The following is a 23,655-nucleotide window of genomic DNA, read 5'->3' on the forward strand; positions in this document are numbered from 1 at the left end:
TAATTGCCCGCCGTACCGTAGCTTTGATTATAAATTATAATGATGTATTCAATGTGATATTATATTATATACACTATAATAACTTATTATAATAAAACAAATTAAATATACTCCATTCAAGTTAGGAAACATAACTTGAATAGACTATAGAGACGTTTTATCCATTTACAAGGTAAAACGGCGTTTTTTACTTTGATTATTAAAACTTTGAAAGGAACTGCACATTGCAAACAAGTTAAAATTACAAGTCGATTGAATTTTTTTTAAATTTAAATGGCCGTGTTGTCGCGGTCACTTGTATCATCGTTAAAAATTATTGACTAATTACAGTATTGAGTATTTAGTTTTAATTAGTGTCGTACAATAGCCGCCGTTGTACGCTCTGCCAAATACCCGTTGCCATTAATTTCCGCAGTAACACACGTGACATTTAATAACGACGCACACGCACACCTAAACATTTTTAAATGAGAAGTAAGTACCAATACATTTTTCCTCGTCGGTTTGAGTTTCGGTAAAACCTTGCCAATAAATTCACGTGTAGAAAATTTGATAGTGATTTTTTTTTGCATCATTATGAATTCGCGTCTAGTGTAGACTTATGAAGTCGCAAAATCGTTATTATAATAATATATTTTCGGTTACTCTCATTGTTATTCCGGGTTGATCTATGTGTCCACAAGTTTACACTACTAATATGCTGTATGCGTCTAAAACGACTGACTGTTTTATTTTTTAACCAATTACCTGTGTACCCGGGTTAATATATATACAATTCCACGCATCAGTGTTTAATAATAATAAAAATTCTCATATTAGTTATCCAGGAATTACTAATGTTCCCTATCATCCCCACCACATCGCTTTCCCATTCATCCCATCTGCTTTTTACCGCTTAAAATATGACCTTAGCCCGGTCTGGGAACATATAAACTAAACAAAAAATCATAAAAAAAGTAACAATTTGTTGGCACATTATTCTAATATGCCCTCCCTATAACCTAACCAACGTCTCTCTCTAACGCCAAATACCCCATCAGTAGAAAAACCCCCATTTAACCACCGCCACTACGCTAACTTTTATCATAACTTTTACTATTTAATACAAAAAAATAAAACTACACAAATTTAAATAAAAATATGATGTTATAAATGTTAAACAGAGGTGCTCCCCGGAGCGCCAGGAGAAATTTACAACCTAAAGGGGAACTTTCGAGGATTCAATTAATATATGTATGTGCAAAGTTTGATCAACAAAAGTGCAGCCGTTTGGACGCCTATAAAAAGCACATATACATATGGGTACTAATTTTTGTTTATACATGAAGAATATATAGTATTCTTCATGTATAGATATTAATAATTAAACGGCGACTAAAGTCGGTGTGTAGATTTTGTTAAAATAAAAGCGTAGTAGAGAATTTATTTAAAAAACGAATCACGGTGCTCGTGTGAACTAGTCAGACTGAAAACATAGAAACACATATTATAATACGGATGTGGAACGTATGTGTGTGCTATTGTTTTTTTAATGATTACACAACCAGGTGTGTTGGCAGAAAATGAATTCTAGTCGCTACTGCATAAATAGTGCTATTTTATTCTTTTTTTCAATTTTTTTGCTCTTAATTAGAACAGTATAATATGAACACGGCACGTGCGCTTCGATAACGCCGAAATTGACAATAAGACTATTGTTATTATTTTTGTTGTGTGATCGCAGCACAGGCTGTTCTTTGTTTAATAATTCGAGTTTGTTTAAGCGCGATTATTAATTATTAATCATTAACGTTTCCTTAGTCGGCTCGGTGTACACATATTGTACATGCGACGATTACTGCCCAAAAGTGTTTGAAGAGCATTTAATAATTTTGCAATTGTCGCCGATAACCACTCGGCATAATACCCACCAACTGACTGACCGAGGTCGAATTGTTATAATTAAGTGTGCGTTACTAATTTACATTCATTATAGATCCATTTTCACACAGCTTGGATGACGAGTGACGTTAGCCGAAGGAATTTACACAAAAATAATACAATATTATAGTTTAGATTGGTGGCAATACAAGACGCGCTATCTAGTGTCAACGCCAGCAAAAGTGTTGTCTACAGCGCTCTACCGGTAAACCAACTCGTGACGATATTTTGTTTGTTTATTTGTCCGCCAGGTGGTACACAGTTGAACCAAATGTTAAAAAATAATAACATAATAATATCAGGTAAAATTAGTTTGCAAAAAATGTACATGATAAGAAATCGACACGAATAAAATCTATTTGTTCTGATGGTTTCGAAGAAAATGATCGGCCATGAAAAATTGAATTAAAACTTTTTTTTAAAAAAGTAAAATTATTGTCCGGTTCTGGGAAATATATTTGATTTTAAAATTAAAATATTTTTCTAGTTGGAGAATATAATGGGGAATTTTACCCCGGAAGTTATAGCCGTATAAAATAAATCGGTTTATAATTAATACGAATTACGATAGAGCCGATAGGCCATTGGTATTTGGCAAGTTCTTAAAAATACCAAAAGAATCTATTTAGAAAATTACAGGAAGTAGAAGAATCTATCGAATACCAGTGTTTAGTGTGAGAATCTAAGAATATGATACACAAATTTTTAAGAATTAATTGTTATACTATCCGATTTAACATGGGTCCAAAGACTGAACTACATATTTTCAAATGTTGAATAATGAACAAAATAATTAGGTAATAATAATAATAATGTCTTTATTTACGGAGATAAAACTCCATTTTGCATATTATAAATGAGTAACATAGATATGATAGTATTTGATTTTACAGATTTATAAATTGATTTATAATCGTTGGTATTTTAAGAGTAAAATAATTTGAATGTTTTTGTAATTTGATTTGTACAACAATTTGTTGTATAATAATTTATATTACCGAGAACTGAGAAGTTATTCTTGTTTCTGGATTATGTTTGAATATAATCGAGAACAAACTTTGTGTCTAAGTTGTCGGTTGTGTTCTACTATATTATTATTCATAAGTAATCGTTAAAAAAAAAATACTGTTATGTTTACATACTACTTAGAGTTGCCAATAACAATTAGCATAGGGCAATGATGTAATTTACCCGTAGGTATAATTTAATTTACGTAGTTACTAAACTAGGTATGGTGATGTTTACTGGTGTTGGGAAATTTTCTGATACAGTATCAACATATCGTCATAAGTTTATATCATGCACATACGTTATTGCTAGGTACTGGGCAGTAACAAGTAATCGATGGAGAATTTCATTCATAATCGGGTGATTCTACCAATATATCATTGACGCAATAATTGTTTTTATTTTATCACTATCATCCTACCTTATACAAATACCTATAAACATACTATTTAGTATAGAGCATTTACAAATGAAACCATTTAAAACTTAATGATGCTTATATCTAGATTAGAATTTGTATTACATTGTGTTATCTTATTTTGCGTTATAAGCATTTAATTATAATAACGTATTTGTTTAGCTACGATAAACTTATCAATATTGATTTGGATATAATATATATATATTAATATAAATATAAGTATAGATTTATTCTGTGTTGGAAAATCCCAATAGTTCATTTACGAAGCATAATTAAAAATATTATGATAATAATTAGCATTATTTAAATTTACATGCGTAATGCGTTCATATTTTTAATAATATCAACTACATAGGTATAACAACATACAACTCTATATTTCCTCAGAAAAATGCGTAATTTATTAGGAAATTTTAATAAATTTTAATATTTTTTTTGGTTTGTCGTCATGGCTACGTCAATTTTTGTCGTGACGGTTTTATAACAAGAATAAGCTGTTAGGAAGGTATGTCAAGCTAAAATTTGGATGAAATAATTTTTGATAAAAAGCTAAAGAAGTGATTATAATAAGAATTTTAAATAATTTAGGATACACAACTTTGTTTTAATGTTTTATAAAATGTTATAAACATACGTTTGTAATATCAACCTTTTTTATGTTAATGTTATATTATCAAATAAAAATAAAAAAATTAATAAAGCGGTTACCAAATCCGACAAGTTAAAAAAACGTCAGCAATGAAAATATACAGCCTTGCCTACGACCACACAAGATCTTTTTTTTCTATTTTCACGTTTAACGTTTGTTTATTTCCTATCGATTGGGGCTTAGACGGTTTATTGAATTTGACAATTTTTGAGGTTTACATCTGGCTGGCGACCTAATGCTTACCAAACAAGTTTGGCAGCGCACGAGAGAGATACCTGTGGCCATTTCTCCCCTTTCCCTCTTTTCTTTATAACCATTTAAGCTATAGTATATAACATTTTTAAAATAAGGACTGCTATGTTTCATTACAAATGATAGGATATAAATTAATTACAACTCAATAATAGTAATTGATTATGTTAAAACTTAATATGTGTATTATAATACCAAATAATATAATATCAATATATTATATTATCATACGATAATATTAACGTGAATTGGTTGTTGTTTGTTGATAACTTATTAAATGTCTGCGTGTTTATTTGTTTATAATTTGTCTCTTTCAATTGCTCATAAATAGAAAAAAACACCACCTTTTAATTAAAACCCAAATGACCTAACACAAGTTTAACATTTGAAATTTTATCCATAATTATTATCCATTATGTTATTTATATTCTACCGATGGAAAGTATGCGAGAGAAATTTAATACATTTTTATCTTCTCTCTTTGACTCGCGTCACCGGCCGTTGACAATCTCATAGTCATGTATGCTGTTTGTGTTGTATACACGAGCGCCGGAATAAGGTACAAATTAAATCTATTATTATGATTACTATTGTAACATGCACGCATTGCTGGCGATTATAGAATATTGTCTGCAATTTAACTGAAACCGGGTTAACATAATATAATATAAAATAACATAATATCACTAGCGACGGGTCAAAACCGTTAGAAAAACACTTGGTAGTAGGAAGTACCTAGACATATCAACAAAAACGTCAACCCATGCCAATCGGATTTAATTAAAAACTAGTAAAAAATAATGTAATACCCCAAAAGACAGATTTTCACAAAACCGAAATTTAAACCACATAATAAATGCGACAAAAAGTAAGGTTGGCACTTCTAGACCAAGTGGTACAAATTTATGTAAACAATTAATATATACATAAAATATTATTGGGTTGTTTACCTTCTGCGTTCATCGACTCATTTATATTAGGTAATGACATAGTGTACATCATACATGTATACTTGACATATTATGATCGTGACCATCAAAATTGATGCGTTTGTATTGTTTTAGTAGATTGATAGATTTGAGTTGATGTATGACGAGGGACACGACGTCATTATGGGTTAAGAGGAAATGGGGCTTGTTTTTCATTTCCGAATCCGCCGTTGAAAAATCAGTGAAAATATTGTTTTTCTAATTTGGTTTCTGGCACCAATAGCAGTAAATATGAATCCTAATAAATTAAGATGAATTGGGCATTTCGAAAAAAGTAATTAAAATAAAATAGTGAAAAGTGGTCGAGTCCCATTAGATGGATGTGTCGAAGAAGAATATAATACTTGGCACTTTTTAGAATTTCATTTCAACGTCTAGTTCTTAACCCTTTGAAGGCTTTCCCTATTCCACCGACCGTTGTAGTTAAGCACAATGCATACAGGTGTTTCTCGATACATAAACCAGAGCGTGTGTGGGGATTTAAAAAAAAAAAAAAGTTTTTATTAAGACATGCTACGCACGTACAAATTGCGAATACTCGTGTGAATATGAAGTCCGCGAAGTGGCATGGAACGGAAAACCTGTTTTGTAGTTAATAATATAATATTAAAATTTTATAATTAATAGTTGAACGGTTTGTAAGCAACATACGAAGCCAAAAGAAGAAGAGGAAAAAGAAGTGAAGACTATGCGCGTTATTTCTCGTTTTTAAAACTCAGAAACAGATAACTCAATTGGCATAATGTCAACAGCTACAATATTTTAGATTCGAAGAACACACGTCTTTTGCAAGATCCCCAGAGTAATGCTATGAGTTGAGGCCTATTGGCCTAGGTATACGGTTAAAGAAGGCAAAATTTAATTATTGCGATTTGAGACTTTTTAACCATATAACCGCACTACACAATACACATATATGAGCACGTACTTATCGGGATGCGTTAGCAATTTATTATATTTCAAACCCCATTAAAGTGTACACAAAAAAAAAAAACGTATATAATATAAGTATATACATTTTTAAATTCGTATGCTAGATGTCTCGGCAATGGCCCGAACATGTCACGCCCGCGAACCTGAAACCCTGATGACCTACCACGCCCATTAACGACTGACGTTGATCGGTTCTCTTATTTGTACGCACCTATATAAATTATAATAATGATTAATTTACATATAATTTGATAGGTAATAATCTAATATAGTCCGTTTGAATTATATAGACGATACGCGTGTCGCCCCTATTTGCGTCTTAACATGATTTCTAACAACCTCATTGTTTGTAACTATTGATAAATCTGCAACTTTATACTATATATTTGTTTGTTTTCAATAAAAGGTTGCTAATTAAATATTTCACAAAATTCTTCATAAATCTTTTCAACTTCTGACCTGGAAGTGTGTTTTATTTTAATAGTCTAATATTCATGTTTGTCAAAAATTGCCTTTGGTCTTTTTAGATCCAAAGTACAGGACTATCTAACAGCTGAAGTGCTTTATAATACGATACATCTATTATACATAGATACTCTGTTCATTCTGAATGTTACACAGTAAAAAATTAAATACAGCTACGCGCCCCATGTATTAAAGTAAAAAAATTGCAAAATAATAATTACAAGAATAATATATAATTTCAATGCTTTTCCTTATTCTTGACGTTTCATTTTATTACTGCGCCCATTATCGTCGACAATAGACGTTTTATTTGTTGAATAACAAATTTTCTGGGCCATTTTTGCCAAAGTTCGCAAAACCATATGATTATATTAGAAAACTGCACACATTTTACTTATTATTATTATTTTTTCGGTACTTATTTTTTTTAGGAATTGGGTTTGAAGAGAAAAATTACTAATAGGCGTTGGCCAAATTCTAACGGGTTACCTTCTATCGTAGTTACGTCCGAACAGTAATTATTCTAATAGTTATTACTCATTAGTCATTGTTTTTGAAAATAATTATATTTAACCGATTACATTTAAACGATCAAAAACACTTACTTGTGCCGTTGTTGACGAATCCTTGGAATAAATTATTGTTCGCATCACCGGACATAACTGAAAGAAAACAATAAAAATAACGTTAGTCGGTTAAATCATTGGGATAAAGTGATTAATTTTAATGTTTACAATTAAAACGTCATTATTAATTAAATATATTTTTTGTTAATACATAAATAGAAAACATGTATTTAGTAAATATATTTATCACAACACTCAAAAGCGTTTGAACTTAAAAGAAAAATGAATTGAGCAATAATTATTTTCAACCCGATTTAAGTAAACGTCATAACTTAATCAAAAACGTATTGTTTACTTGAATACTCGAATTGAAATATTGTATAATATATTAAATTTATTGTCGCGCTACAATTTATGTTTAATGGGCAAACGGGTTATATTTCTGCGGTCTGTTAAGTAAAAACAAATGAATTACCAACGGTAAATAATAAGACTTAATCATCTAAAATGTAAATCAATTATTTTTTTTATATTAATTCAAACATAAGACGTATTTTATAAGACTTGTACGCTAGCTCGTGTGGCATTAATTATATCGCATATTATTAAACAAAAAATAAAGAATCTCGTTTATTTTATAAAGAGAATCAAATGCAAAGTAAATTGCGTACATTTTCTGCAGTATCTTTGCGTTCAACGACTGTATATTGTCATTAGTCAGATGGGCACAGACGGCGTTTTTGATTAGCACGATCTGGAAGATTGCAGACGACCATGACCGTCGACCTAAAGCTGGCCAAACAAGTTTGGAACTCGGGCAAGAAGATGTTTTTTTTCTTTAGACGGTCGCCTTTTTAGCTATTAAAACCAACAACGAAATATGTCTGTCAAACTGGCAACCGTGCATATCACTACAACGCTGTTGCCTTATTGCAGCCGTCATTCATCAATATACGGATTTGCTTATTTATTATTATTTTTTTTTTAATAAAAAATATATTAATTTTTTAATTTTGACACTGATGTTTCTTTTATCGATATTGGAAGTTAAAGGTAGTGGCAGAATACGTATGACCGTATCAATTGGTCGTCGACTACTCGGAAAGTATGAATTTTGGTTGAGATTTCAAGTGCACGAAAAAAATAAATTTACAGAACCACAATCCGGTACATAGTGATGGCCTGCTATATTTAAGTAGCCGTCAAAATGTTGTACTAGTTGCCACCCGCGTTAGGTAATAAAATTTTTTTATCCGCATTATCTCCCGAGGATGTCTGATTTAAAAATTGTATTAATCATTCTTTTTTATGGTATTAGCTGTATTAGTTGCAATTTTGTACACTACAGTAATTTTTATTCTGACAAAAGATGACAAAGTAACGTTTGACGGTTGCCGTCTTATATTATCTGTGGGTATTCCGATATCAATAACTAAGTTATTGACAGGTGTTAATTTGGCGGCGATTGCGTGATAAATTATTTTTATTTAATTCGCGCAAATGTATAACGGTAGTTGCAGTTTTCTAGAAATGCAAGTGAAAAAGGAACAAAACACAACATTTTTAAATAGTTACAAATTTAACTTAAAAAAAACTTGTAAATGATGTCCCATGAAGGAACTGTACAACAAAGCAGTCGTACTTGCGAGTTGCGAGTTAAAAATCAACATAATATATGATTCTACTATGATAATTAGTTTCTTTTAAAAACTGAAAACCGTTTATAAAATTATTATTGATATTATACAAATATGTCACTTGATTATTTTTGAGTTGTATAATTAGAAGTTAAATTTTGATACTAAAAATCAGAAGCTATTGCGTATGCCCAATAGTAGGAGACAATGCAATACTTAAAAGCTATAATTTTATATTACCAAATAATTTATATATCATGATACATATATACAATGATCATTGTTATAAGATCTCGCAATATTAATTATATAATAACCCCACAGACTAATATACAATTGCTTGGTTTAATGTTTAGTCATTCTGAGATTATAATATACGTTTCAATTCGCGTGTTATTGTAATTATTACACAGGCGATACACAATATAAATATATACTCGTATAATATATAGTGTTTATTGTCAATTTGAGTGTAATTTGTTATATGTATTGTAACCGTATCGATATTTTTTTAATTTTATTATTTTTCTAACCCAAGTGCTAATTTGCATAATATTATGCGATAACTAATGACGGTATTGTTGTTATAATTTGTTATAACTGCGCTATAAAAATAATAGAAAATGTATAAGATAAATGATTAATATAGTTTTAAATATTTTTTGTTGTTTCTGCCCACAAAACGACTATCAGATTAACTTTTGTTTTGTTATTTAATGTAAATGTAAAAATAATGTTAGTGACACATTTGTAATTTTTCTAATAAATCATCAAAAATTAAAACAAATCTAGCGTAAAGCAACTGAAATACGAGACACCAAGAGAAATTTCGACGTCAAAATCATCCAGATTAACATATTAATATTGTTTATGACATAATTCCAATTAAAAATTATTAATCAATGTATTTATATGAAAGAAGACGTTTACCGGTCGTACTGTCGTTGTTGTTTTTAATTAAATTTGTTTTGTGTGTTACTCCTATATAATCAAACAATGAAATAAAGCTCATGCGCAAAAGGCGAATCTTCTTTTGTCCTGGACAAGCACATATATAATATTTTATAAATAAACACAAAAATAATGCAAATCATTTCAGTTTGTTAAAACAGACGGCATATTGATTAATAGAGTTCTGTGGGTTAAGGTCCTATTGAAACACATGTCCATGGTTTTGTGACGAAATATCAATAAAACCATGATATTATAATAATTTTTTTAAAAATTTCCAACTAAGACGACCATTGAAGGGAATTTGGTAACACTATTTTAATACAGCTAACCCGATGTATGCAATAACCAATATAATTTTTTTTATAATATAGAGTTTTGTATATTTTAATTAATCGAATTGACCTTCGCTGTTCAAAGTAAACGGTCGCATAGTCTAAACATTTACTCAAACAATTTGTTGTAATATACAAATAATTTATTAATTGTATTTTTTAATGATTTCTTTAAATATATATTTTTTTTGTTTGCAAAAATATAAGCCAAAGTTTTTTTTAGTGAATTGTTAGGTTTTATAAGGAGAACAAAAATACATTTCCGCAAATTAGTTTCCAAAATATATGGCATGTGCTCAACGTGTTATCAAAAACTATACAATATAACCTATATTATATTATGATATTTCGTCTCGTACATCTTTCGTTAAAACAAAAAATTTAATATTAATAATAGTGATAAATGATAATTATTAAATATTTTTTACTTCCTCTCAGTCTCACATTTAAATAACAGATACAAATGCAATTTGCCAGGAAGATGGTAGCTAAGCCTGTCACAAAAAAAAAAAAACAATCGTAAATCATCCCCCATAGAGTATTTGTTTATATTTAATGACTACGAGTAATGAATAACCCACAAAAAAGTAATGTGATTTCGACAAAATGTTGTATTTACCTTGGTCTGCCGGTTGGCCTTCCAGGTTTGACTTTAAACAAATATTAACATACAATATGATGACATTAGAAAATATCATTTTGAAGACACCAACACTAATTTAGTACTTGTTAAGGTTTAAACTATATTTTATGTGTATGTATTATATTATATATGTTATACTTTAGAATCAATGTTCTTCAAATCGTTTTAAACAGACATATTATAAGATGCATTTTTTTTTATCCGCGCAAAAAATTTATATCATTACGATTGTACATTAAACTCTTAGGTTTATGAGTTAAACACATAATTGTATGCATTGTAATTTGTAACTAATAATTTTGAGTGTATGTGTGTGTGTGTGTGTAGCTTGACGAGGAACGTAGTAATTAAAATGTATAGTATTATTATATGCTTCAGAGTGCGTGTCATATTGTTTTTAATTGTACAGGAAGTTTCTATTATAAAACAGAGGAGTGAGGACCCATAGTACGAGTATAGTGGCCGTATATAATATTATAATATACAACGTGAATCTTCTTATAAAAAAGTTTGATATTCCTGTCAAGGACGCGAAAACTAATGGTATATACAATATACCATTAATACGTGGCTAATCGCCTTCGTCGTTTCAGAGAAATTATAGAATTTTTACACACTTCGGTTAAGCGATTCATTGTTCGCATAACCGAAACGGGTTAATTAATTAATTCATTACTATGTTCCACAATGGCATATAATATTTCTGGTAAACAATATACGTCAAAGATGACAGTATTGATTTGTAAAATGCAAATGTTATGGCCTGTAGACATTGGTGTAATCAGTTTATTAACATAACATGCGAGATGATCCTATCCGCGATGGGCTATGAAATCTGGTTGCTATACGCATAAATAATATTGTACCCAGAAGAGGAAGACACCGGCAGTATTTTTATGACATATTAAATACATTATACCGGATCATTTGATAAAACATCTAAAAATAATCCAGTGTCATTACTTAGAAGTTAGAACTTCAACAAAGCATATAAGGATATAAAGAAATATATAAATACGTTTCTTTAAATAACAATATTGAATTTAGAGCTTGGAGATAAGATCTCAAAAGCAACCTTAAAGACCCTAAATGTTAGTTAACAAATGTATTGATTGTGGGCTAGACCGCAGCGTAGTTGCTGAAAGTAAAGGAGCTTCAAAGTTGTCTTATGCGTCTAAACTGACTCAGCCTACTTGCCTCAATTTCTAAAATCTTCCTCCCATATTTGTGTTAATGTTAATATTCTAGTAATGAGCGCTATGTGTGAAAGTAAAAAGTTTTATCTTAATTCATGGTGTATCTTAAAATTTTACTATTAAAAAAGTGAAAACCCATCGCTTCTTTCTTAGTTTTGTAAGTATAACAAAGTTTTAATAAAAAATACCAATGTTTGCCATTATTCAGTATGATACCATTGATTTATGATAATATTTAATATTACTACTGGAAGGTTTTTAGATACATACCGTATGTACACACTATATGTAAAAAATGTAGGTTTGATTATAGATGGGCGACGGCAGGTGGCTAATGTCATGGGGCGTATTTCTTCTATACTTATTCTATAAAACACTACAAAAACAATGTTGACTTTTTGTAAAATAACGAATAAAATATAGAAATTTACCTACAATTATTGTAATAGAATCTGATTTGGGAAGCGTTTGTTATAAATTATTATTACTATCCATTATTCAAACACAATTAGTTGCGACTTATGCGTTATGACTATAATAATGTATCTTAACTCAAACAGGTATATTTAATACAAAATTTAGGGAATATCAAAAACTCAAAAACGACCTTAGCGTGTCATATTCTATACAGAAAACCTGTAATAACATATGTAATAAAACGATGTAGATGTTTTTGATATACCGCTTATTATTTTTTTTATGTAATTTAGGTTTTAACTCAAAATGTAAAGACCGTTGATAATGATTTGTTTTTTATAAATAATTAAATTTTGATTTTCGTGGAGGACATGTGCAATCAATTAAAAATTTATGGGTTAAATGAGGGCATCCGGAAGGGTTTAGACTATCTTAAAGCACAAAAGCGTTTCAATTACTCAAGCATAAATTAAAAAAATCATAACAAAACGAACATAAAGCCTTTATTTACTGAGAGCGCTACTGTCTATAGATTGACGCATCAAACTTAGTCAATTAATTTATATAGAATTCGAGTATAACACTAAGTAACAAATATTAAAGGCTGTAATTAAGTCATATATACCAACCTACCATCGACCCAAGGCCATGTATGTGTATAATAGTCCCTATCTCCTCCATCGTCCTGCTTTTAGTAATTCATGACATATTTTGTTGATTTCTTTACACACTCTACATACTTTCAGCGCTACAATTGGTGAAGCATTATTTTTAAACTTATTCCTGCTATCAATAAAAATAAAATTGTGTCCATTTTTATTACGGGCATAAAATACTCTTGTTTTAGAATCCTTTATTTGGTAATAAAATAACAGGCCAGCACAGAGGGATCGGGCCATAGTGGGTATGACACATAATATTCGAACATAAGGTTCAAGGAGGTTACAGGTCTTCAGGAATTATTGAAAGTCATAATAAAAACACTTTCTAATAAACTCATTGATGCGAATCTGTATATAATAGAAACAATAAATATCTGTAAGAGCATTGTAAAGATTATAAAGTAATTAAAATTATATTCGTAGTATTTAGATGGACACGATTAGGGATACATCTAACCTAATTTACTTATTGCCATTAATACTCATAATATATCTTTGTACAAACTTTATGTTCTCAGCTTCGCATAGGAGCCAAAACAGCAGTTAATCGTGTATTTTTTTTAAGTTATCTGGTTATTTTTATGGGTTACCAGAATAATTACCATAAAAACATGACAAACTACTAAAGATAAGCGCCGGATTTTGACGTCTTAACCATGTCTCTGTGTTTGGCACGTCAAAATCATTGAATATGCATGATTTCACATGACGCGTTCGACCGCCGGTACCGTTAAAGTGTTGATATTCATGGAAAATGTGTATGGTTTTTGGCCTTTCATTAATTAATCGGACCGACAAGACTAGTATGGTCGCATCTTTTCGACGCCGGTCGATAATTAATGAATTTCGCAGAAGCTAAGTGCGTCGGCTGAAATAGTATGAAGTCATTCCGAGAATTTGGCAGAGGGTTAGGTCATGACGGGTTACCGCCGCCGTCGGACGGTTCTAAGTGGATGGAATGATTTTAACGGCATTATATTATGTCCAGAACTACTACCGAGCACCTATATAGTTTTGACCCGGAAAGTCGACGACTGAGGGCGCTTTAATCAGTTAAGAATTAATGATATTGTCAGGCAAAATACAGATAGTCTTTACTCTATCATAACTCATAAGCAATGGCCGCCGTACGCCGTAACGTCTCGATCGCCGGGGAGACCTGCAACTCAAAGTTTTCGAACCGAACAAAAATAAAAATTTTAGAAAAATCGAACATTTTGAAAATTCAAAACGGATGGCAGTATAACTAGTGTCAAAGAAACCACTGAGGGGGTGGACCAATTCCCCTAAACGAAAATTTAAAAATAATAACTTCAAACACCGCATCTTCGAATAAGACAGTTATTTACATGAATATTAAGTAAAAAAAGACAAGTCTTGTTATATAATGTATGTGTACGTAAAACATATTTTGTTGTATTGTTAGTTTTAAAAGCCAATCAAATGCAAGTCACAATTGCGCCATTAATGTTCCTTCCTATGAGTTGTTTACATAAGTAAAGTTGGTATTAATATATTAATGATATGTACAATTAATATATTAACATATAGCATAACCGGCACAATAAACTAATACTCGGTAACCTTGATAACCGCCAACGTGTTTTTAGCTTTGATGCGCAGCTAAGGTATTGTTTTTACAACAATGTGTTTATTTTTGGACCCACGATACATATTTTCTAGACATCTGAACCGATTTCTTCAGGTAGCAAGTCTATAAATTAGAAACCGAACCGGAAAGGTACTTTATTGGGCCAGACATTTAAAAAGTTTACTCCTTTCCCTACAAAATCAAAACATCCAAACAATTTAAATATCTTTCAACTAAAAATTACAGGACTTTATAACATTTTATTTTAAATAGTCGAATTAGTTAAAAATTTGTATGGAACATTCTTATGATAATACGATTTTTCAAAATCATACTTAAAATATAGGATACAGTTCAAGTTAATAATAATTATTTTGGTCCTATACTTGTCACTGCCAAAGGAGACCATTTATCTCCTATCCTTATATCCTACTTTTACTTTTTATAAACGACCTAAGCTCTGAATTCTGTTATTGCAATTATTTGTTGTTTGCAGATGACCTGAAACTTTATATATTCGTAAAGTGTCATGAAGATTAAAAACACCTTCAAAGCGACCTTAACCGGTTTAATGAATTGGATATAAATAATTTTCTGTATTTAAATAGTGACAAATTTAAACATATTTCGTTTAATCATAATCGTAGTCCATTGCATCACGAATATGTTATTAACAATAACAAACTAGAAGTGGTAAGGAACACAAAGGACTTAAGTATTATATTACCTTCAGATCTTTCGTTCAACACACTTATTAACGACACTTGTACAAAAACTGCCGCAGAAATGAAGGGTTTATGCAATGAATTTATGAACACTTACAATAATTTACAGTGCTTAAAAATGTTGTCCAATGCATTAGTTAGATCTGGACTTCAGCTCGGACTAGTGGTTTGGAACCTCATACAACTAGGTTAAGGGGACCGCAGCATGGTTTTTACAAAAAAATATTAAGTATAGATATAAAATAATTAAAACGTCATCCCATAGATAAAGTTTTTCTATATACATTGTGAGGATTTGGTAAATCTACCCCTTAAGGGGGTTGGAGCACAACTAGTTTTCATGCGTTCTAGACCATTAAGCAGTGCTAAATTAGACATACGTGCCAATGTTGGATTTTCGATTTAAAATTTGGTATGCCTAGAATAAATACAATTGTAATCCGGGAATTACTATTGAATTTTCAAAAATAATATCATAATTTTGAAGATCTTCAAAAGAGAAAATTGAAAATCGGCTTCCTAAGAAACCTAGACAATTTGTCAACAAATCTATACATACTTTAAAAATTAAAATCCAACATTGGGATGTAGTCAATAATTTAGCACCGCTTATTGGTCCAAAACATATGGAAACTAGTTGTGCTCCAAACCCCTTAAGGGGTAGATTTACCAAATTCTCACAACGTATACAGAACAACTTTATCAATGTGGTGGCGTTTTTATTTTTTTTATATCTAGGTATACTTAATATTTTTTTGTAAAAATCATGCTGCGGCCCCCTTAAGAAAATCAAATTAAAAAAAAATAAATAAATAAAACTTCCTATTTCTACTATTTCTTTATGTAACATGTAACGTGTAATGTGATAACATTGAAATTTAGGCGTCAATTTATTGATGACTTTTGTATTTATAATTTCTGATAATTATTGTATAGATAAACCAAATTTATTAAAAAGGATAACCTTGAATGTGCCATAAGTCAACACTTGCAATTTTCATACATTCTATATCAAGCTCGAAGTTAAATATTTTGTTCTAGGTAGCCCTATTTATCTAATTTCAAATTCATGCAAATAATGCAATGGTATATAATATATGTGATATGGATCAAATAGTTTGGATTTTTTTGTTGATGGTCAAGATAGTTGAAGTTTAGTATCTCAAACATATCATAGATCTTCTTAGTTGCTAAGTTTATCATTAATTAATTTACACTAGTTAAGTTATTTCATATTTGTCCCTTTTGTAAATACCTAATATTGTAATTTCTGTACTCTTCCCTTCCTCGAACGTGAATTATTTAATTAAAATGTAACAAAAACAAAGATAAAATACTATTAATAAGTTGATAAACCAAAAAAAATATCATAAGCTATTTCCCCTAGAAGGGATGGAAACTTTTTTTTTCATCTCTTTTTCCAGCGAAATTTTAGGACTTAAGACTGTTAATAAAACTGAAGGCAGATCTAAAATGAGGCTACAGGTGTTGTTGATTGCAAGATCAGCTATTCATGTGTTGTTACAACTTATAAGACTTACAAAGCACATACAGATGTCAATTTATACGTAGCTAATATGATTTTCAAAATTAATTGTGATATTAAGTTAAGTATTATTACTTATTATAGACATTAAATTAAATTTATTATTAGACATTCGACATTGATAAATGTACATAATAATATGTCACCGTCTAGCGTATAATACCGCGTTATTCCGATAAATTATTACCGTCTGCTATTCGTTAATTTATTATTATCTTTTGCTATTTTTTAAAAAAAAGTAATAATGTAAAAAATACAGTTAAAAATAATAATTGTAATCAGTCATCGTAGGAGAAACAATATCATTGTTTTCGCCGTTTGTTTAATCTTAAGATTGTTTCATCTGACCCTGTTGACAGTATTGATTCGATACAATGCTATTAACACTGATGTCATTGTATAACAATTTAATAAACAAATGCATTTTTGTTTGTTTGATTTTTTTGTCTTTAAAAAATACATTTTTTTGAACCGATTTAATAACTGATCGAACTGTTAGCGACCTATGCAATTATTTGTAATGAGATAATTATGTTATTGTAAATCATTGTTTATTAATAATTAAAAGCATTGTAAGCGACATAAATCAGTAAATATTTGTCATTGATCGATTAATAGTAGTACGACCCCCCCCCCCCGCAGTTCACATACGTCTAAATCCAAAGACACATATGTATTACATTTGTATATTATATATTAATTTCGTCCTACAGTTTTTTTGTCACGTATAATGATTCGCTGTCTGAGCCGTGAGTGGAAAATGCAAATATGCATAAAGTAATTTTCCTTGGGCTATTTACTCGCAAGCCGTTCTGTTAATTCGATCATCGACCCGTGCGATCGTTCTAAAAATAATTTAAATTACAAAAAAAAAACCATAATATCGGTTTAAAAAACTGGGCGGACGCAAGCGGTTAAGTCGAACCACTTTTATTATTTTCCGTTTATTATTTTACAGATGATCCATGTCGTAGAGGGTAAACTCTGTAATACGTTAGTTAATTATTGTATAGATACAAAACAAAGTGGGTCAGTGATTTCGAGTCTAGCTGTAACTGTGTGAGTGCGCTCAAGGAATTTGTCATAGGAGTCCCGAGTGTCACGATCAACGAAAAAATAAATTATATAATGTCCCTGAGTGGCGATGATCGATTGTTAACACAATAATATGCTCATTCTCCACTATTCGTTTTACCTATTATGTCACGTGGACATGATGGACGATTGTCTATGATAAACCGACACGAGGTTAGTATAATACTGTGGTGATCTTAAGTGCATCTAATTATCGGTAAACAACAATGACGGTAGCTTGACAAATTTGTTGGGAGACGACAATTGTGTTTTTTCAAGAGGGTAAACTATTATAGTTCAAATATACATAATGAAGGTACTTAATGAAGGTACTTAAAAGAGTTGAATACTCCTGCTTTCAATTTAATATAGACCTCTGGTAGATTTTATTGTTGTTTACACAATGTTAAATCTGACTTAAACCAATATTTTAACAAAAAGCAAATAAGCAAATTTCAACGGAAAACTTACGAATGACTTTCAAACGAATAACCATCATCTACAGTTTGACGCGAAAGTACTTTCTAGCAAAACTGTTATTTATTAGACATTAGATAACATTTTTTGAAAGTTATTTTATTAATCGCAGTTATGTAAAAAAAAACATATTTATTTTAACTTGAATTCGAATAATGTAGATAAATTGAATTTTAAATTATATTACAATAATGTATGTATTCATAAATGATTACAATATACCCGCGTCGAATGTTTATTTCTATGGTTATTGTTACTTGAACTCGATTTGGAATTAAATACAATAATGATTTATTAATTTGTATTTACTTTTTTTTTTACTAAATCCTGCGTGTAGACATTTACTACAATTATCATTTTTTGTAAGAACTATCATAATATGGAACATGGTTCTTGATTTGAGATTATTATAAGTTATAATGTGTTTCTCATAAGTGCCTTACGCTGTATTTAAAAAAATTAAATTGCCGCAATTCAATGGTTGTTTTTCGGGTCATTGAAACTTCAAATGTATGGAAATACCATAAATTGGTTCATGCGAACAACAATTTAGTCTACCATTGATTTTAATTTTTAACAAATAGTATTTAAATGTATAGGTCTAAAAAACATATTTTACAGCCATACACAGTCAGTAAAATTGTCTAAGAACCTTGTTATACCATCATCATAAGCTCTAATTATTATTTGATAATATATTTGTATCCATAGTATTATGCGAGTCAAGAAAATTTGATTCTATTTTATTTCAATCAAAAAATTAAAATACCATGGTTATCCTAGATGTATATTGTATACTAATTTTAACTATTTCATTTCTCAATATATGTTATAATAGACTATCCTATTATTATCATAATAATTATAATAATACTAGATAATTAAGCTATTTAGTTGCAATGCATTTCATTTTTTAACAGAGTGACAAACAGTGTACATACACAGTTTTTTCAGCTTCTAATGAATTAATTAACGTAATTCTATTTGTGGTTATAAATAAATACTACACGTTATTATACTTTTGGATTCAAATCCGATATTGTTTTTAAAATAAACTCTTTCCTCTACCTGAAATATACTAGTAGCTAGGGATTTATTTTTACAACTATTTGAAAGTCTTTTAATTTTTTTATTAATAGTTTTATTTAATAATTTTTTTTATAGCCTTTATTATAAATATTACAGCTCAACGATAACAAAGATTAATGATAGTATGATATACAAACTAAAATAAGAACGGAAAAATAAATACAAAAAATATACATTGTTAAAATAGCTTAACTTAGATAAGAAACCCAGCATCGAGCATGAATTTTAGGATAGATTGGATGATAGGAACTGAACGACGGGAGTTAAGAATATTAAAGGTGTTAGGGTCATTAATACTCAAAGGGGATAGGAAGTTAGAGAGAATAACTCTATGGGGAGAGTGTGAGACAGTGAAAAAGAAGATAAGAAAAATGATAAATGACTGGTAACTCATGAAAGGTGCAATGTGGTGAGGAGTTAAAGAAATGAGAAGGAGAAAGCGAGAAGGTTGTGTCAAAATCTTAAACGAGAAAGGAAGAATTTTCCTTACAAGTCAGATGGAGACCATGAAACCAAGGCCTGCGATGGATGATGGGGTAGATTGAGTGATGCTAAGGGGAAAGTTAGGAGGGAGGGAGGACTATTTGTCCTACCAAGCCTGTAATATAGTTTTATTAAAGCACGGTAGAAAGTAGGAAAAATAGTTTTAGCTCCTATCAGAATATTAAATTTTTCAGGAAACTCAAAAAACTGATTTTCTTTTTAATTCGTTTTAATAATACAACATTAAATGAACATTTAGAAGTACTATTTTCGAACCGGCGGCTGTTGTTTTTTTTAAATTCATCATTATTCATTATCATTTAGCATCATAGAAATGTTACATTTTTTTAAAAGTAACCATGCATTAATCATTGTCCATAAGTATACTGCTATAATCAATAAGCACATTAACTTATTGTGCAATTATATACTATATAATATTATACACTTCGGAGGGTTTCCCAGACAGTATATTTAGTATATAATTTGTTATTTTCCCGACCAATTATATTGAAGATATATTACCAGCATTTAGCTGCGTTCCAATCGTGAAACGCGTTAAAAACTAAGTGCACGTTTAAAAACCCGGTTCGACGGCAAATTGCTCTTAATTGATTACAATTGATGTTTCTATAGATATGTCTATAATAGATAATAATATATAATGTTTTGGATTTGCATAGTGACGTGGGTCACGAGGAGAATCGCCGAGGCTTTTTTATACTCGTTGGTCGTGTCTAATACTAATAGTTGTTCCAGAGATAATTCGTTAATTTAATTTAATAACAATAATAATAATATATATTTATTTTTGCGCATGTTAAGGCTCGTGCTGTGCCGTACGGCTTAATAGGTTTAGCTACCATTACAGGCAGTAATGATGCTTTGGTGCTTTACCTATATATTTTTACTTAACAGGTATTTCATCTGGTACATAATCAGTCGAACAAGGCGATATAAAATGTGTCGCAATGGTCACAGTGACTTATTTATAGGTTGCATGTATATTGTACAACTTACAGCTGCTATAGACCGTTCTTTATTTTTGTGTTACTAATAACAATTATTTATATTTTAAGGAATTTGGCCATTGAGAATAGGCAATAAAACAAATTTTTCGAGGGGGCACAACATTGATGTTCTCAGTCTTTGCTTTGGTGTCAAAATCATGCTTTACAACAACTTTGTGAATGCTTGTCCGCATAAAGCCAACCCGTGTTTTTACACCGTAACATTGCACTTGTATTGCCTCTAAAACCGTACATTGTAAATCTAAAAAAATTGCATCTACAAACAATATACCTAATTTGCTTACTATTTTGTACTTTGCACCGCATGGCGAAGCGATAGCGCCTTATTATTAACTCTGGCTGTCCTAATAGGTCCCATATAGACCATAATAATACATAGTAATAGGTTACATAGTATTAGCATATTGTAGGTACAGCAGCTGGTACCTATGTGTTATCGTCAACCGCAGTAGATTTTTAATAATATTGTTATTGTTATGTAACCCGAACAAAAATAAAACACAATGTTGTTATGAAACTTATGGAACGTTGTTGTTTACAAAAAAGTAAAATGCATATGATGATAACAAACAAGGATAAACGTTGTCCTGCCAACACCTTCTTCGATGCACGACTAACAAAGGAGATTCATATCAAAAATATTTCTATCGACCGTTAAAAGTGTGCTGCTATTTAGTAAATAGAATTTACTAATAATTGTTATAAAAGTTTAAACTAGTATACGAGTACATGCGTCTATTAACCGAGGTTATACGACTACTTAAAAACTACCCTAACCCAACCAGTAGGGGATCCAAAGGAAATACTAGGGGAAACTACTAGGAGTTTTCTACAACTCTTTCAGCATCTAAAACTAAGGCCTAAGCGTAATAATGTTGTCAAATAAGCAATATAAAATTATTATTTCTGATTGTGAATAATAATTAAGTATTTTTTTGTTTCATTTAGATATATGTAAATTAAGTGATCTCTATTTTTACTTAATTGGCCAAAATAATACCTAACCAATATGCCTAAATTAAATCTATAGTTCATTATCCGTTAAATATGACGTTAAGAATTTAATACAATATATAAGTCAATTGCACAGCCTAGTTATTTTAAGATCTCATTTTATAATCGCTCGGTTGGTTAGAAATCTTAATAAAAAAAGCTTACTATCGCTTTTACTAGAAGAAAATATGTTTACTTAAATTAAAAAAAACAACAACTATGTAGTCGTATATGTTATTATAATTTATAATTAATAACTTGACTTCATTACTAACTAGTCTGCGTCTGCTGTGATGTATATGCTTGTCAATAAAATGAAAGAGAAATCCCGATAATTACTCACACCCGCCTGGTTAGAGTTTTAATATTTGATAGTATTCAAGTATACTAGTACTTAAATCAATCAGTTTAATTTTTCGCGGTGAATTGATAATATAATTATCATATTTTCGATCGACATTCACTTATTCAACATCTAACGGATGGAAACGGTGTTTGAACTTGTTTAATTATGTTCATGTGTACATTCCATACAGAGGCGCATTTAAGGAGAGGGTCGTGGATGGAATACCTCCTGAGTTCTTAATAAAAGAAGAATACATTTTGCCAATTATTATACCCTACGGATAAGGTTATATTGACATTAAAGTAGCACTTAAGTATACCCTAAAAATGTTAAGTTAATTGAGCAATTGATTTAATGCAGCATACGTTATCAATAAATTATGATTATTTAAAAAGTTATATCTATCGGCTAATTATATACTGTTGGTTTTTTGTAACGGATATAACTTGTTAATACATAATTAGACTACACTGATAATGTTTCCCTGAAGCGCTAAGAATTCATCATTTTTCTACCAGGTCTCTCTCCAGCTGCCAAGTAAAACATTTTGAAGCTGTCAATAGATAACATTTCTTTTTTTTTTCTTTATACAAAACGTAAGCACCGCGGCTGAGGAACGTCACAATCTTTGTATACTTTGTCAAGGACAAGTGTGAAAAAAAGGACGGCCGAAGATAATAGACGAGAAAATAAAAAAAGAGGAACAATAACGTACGCGTGCTCGCTAGTTACACAATGGACTGAACTTTATAGAACATACGTTATATATTATAATATACACATGTGTATATTATAATTAATAAAGTTGTTTGCGCATTCGATAAACGATTATTGTCATCGTTCGCCTAATGATTAATTTTTCTCATTACAATAAACGCGCACCTCGTACAGACTATATAAAATTATAATAATACATTATTGATATTGTGTTTGACTGGGATTGATTCTCGGCATTCCTGGAACCGTCGCGTCACAATAAGAACATAAGCAATAGTAGTTGTCTCTGAACCGTCGACTATATGATGTTATAATATTTTTTATGTAGTCGGTAAGTATTCTTAACGCACGACCGTGAGTATTTGGAATAGGTCGTATGTTTTTTAAATGTTTAATACAATATTAAATAATAGAAAAAAAGCCGGAAAACTTGGTATAATACAATAACGTTGCCGTCAACGCATACCTAACCGATTTGATTTCTTTTGTAACTTAGCTAGAGGTTAACTTAAACTCTGAGGGATCCAAGTCAAACACCT

General features: G+C 30.2%; 1 protein-coding gene across 2 annotated transcripts in view; it reads right to left on the reverse strand.

The window, feature by feature from the left end:
• Positions 1-23,655, reverse strand: part of LOC126837902 (uncharacterized) — a 114,810-nt gene that overhangs the window by 39,812 nt on the left and 51,343 nt on the right. For both annotated transcript variants that reach the window (XM_050571880.1, XM_050571881.1), the window contains one exon: positions 7,243-7,299. In XM_050571880.1, coding sequence (XP_050427837.1) covers positions 7,243-7,299 — 57 coding nt within the window. The remainder of the gene's footprint in view (positions 1-7,242; positions 7,300-23,655) is intronic.

Source organism: Adelges cooleyi, unplaced genomic scaffold (genome assembly GCF_023614345.1).
Source record: "Adelges cooleyi isolate 19-005CV unplaced genomic scaffold, UGA_ACOO_1.1 ACOO_flye_CR_arks_rails_tigmint_CR_PRNA_30, whole genome shotgun sequence".
Taxonomy (NCBI): domain Eukaryota; kingdom Metazoa; phylum Arthropoda; class Insecta; order Hemiptera; family Adelgidae; genus Adelges; species Adelges cooleyi.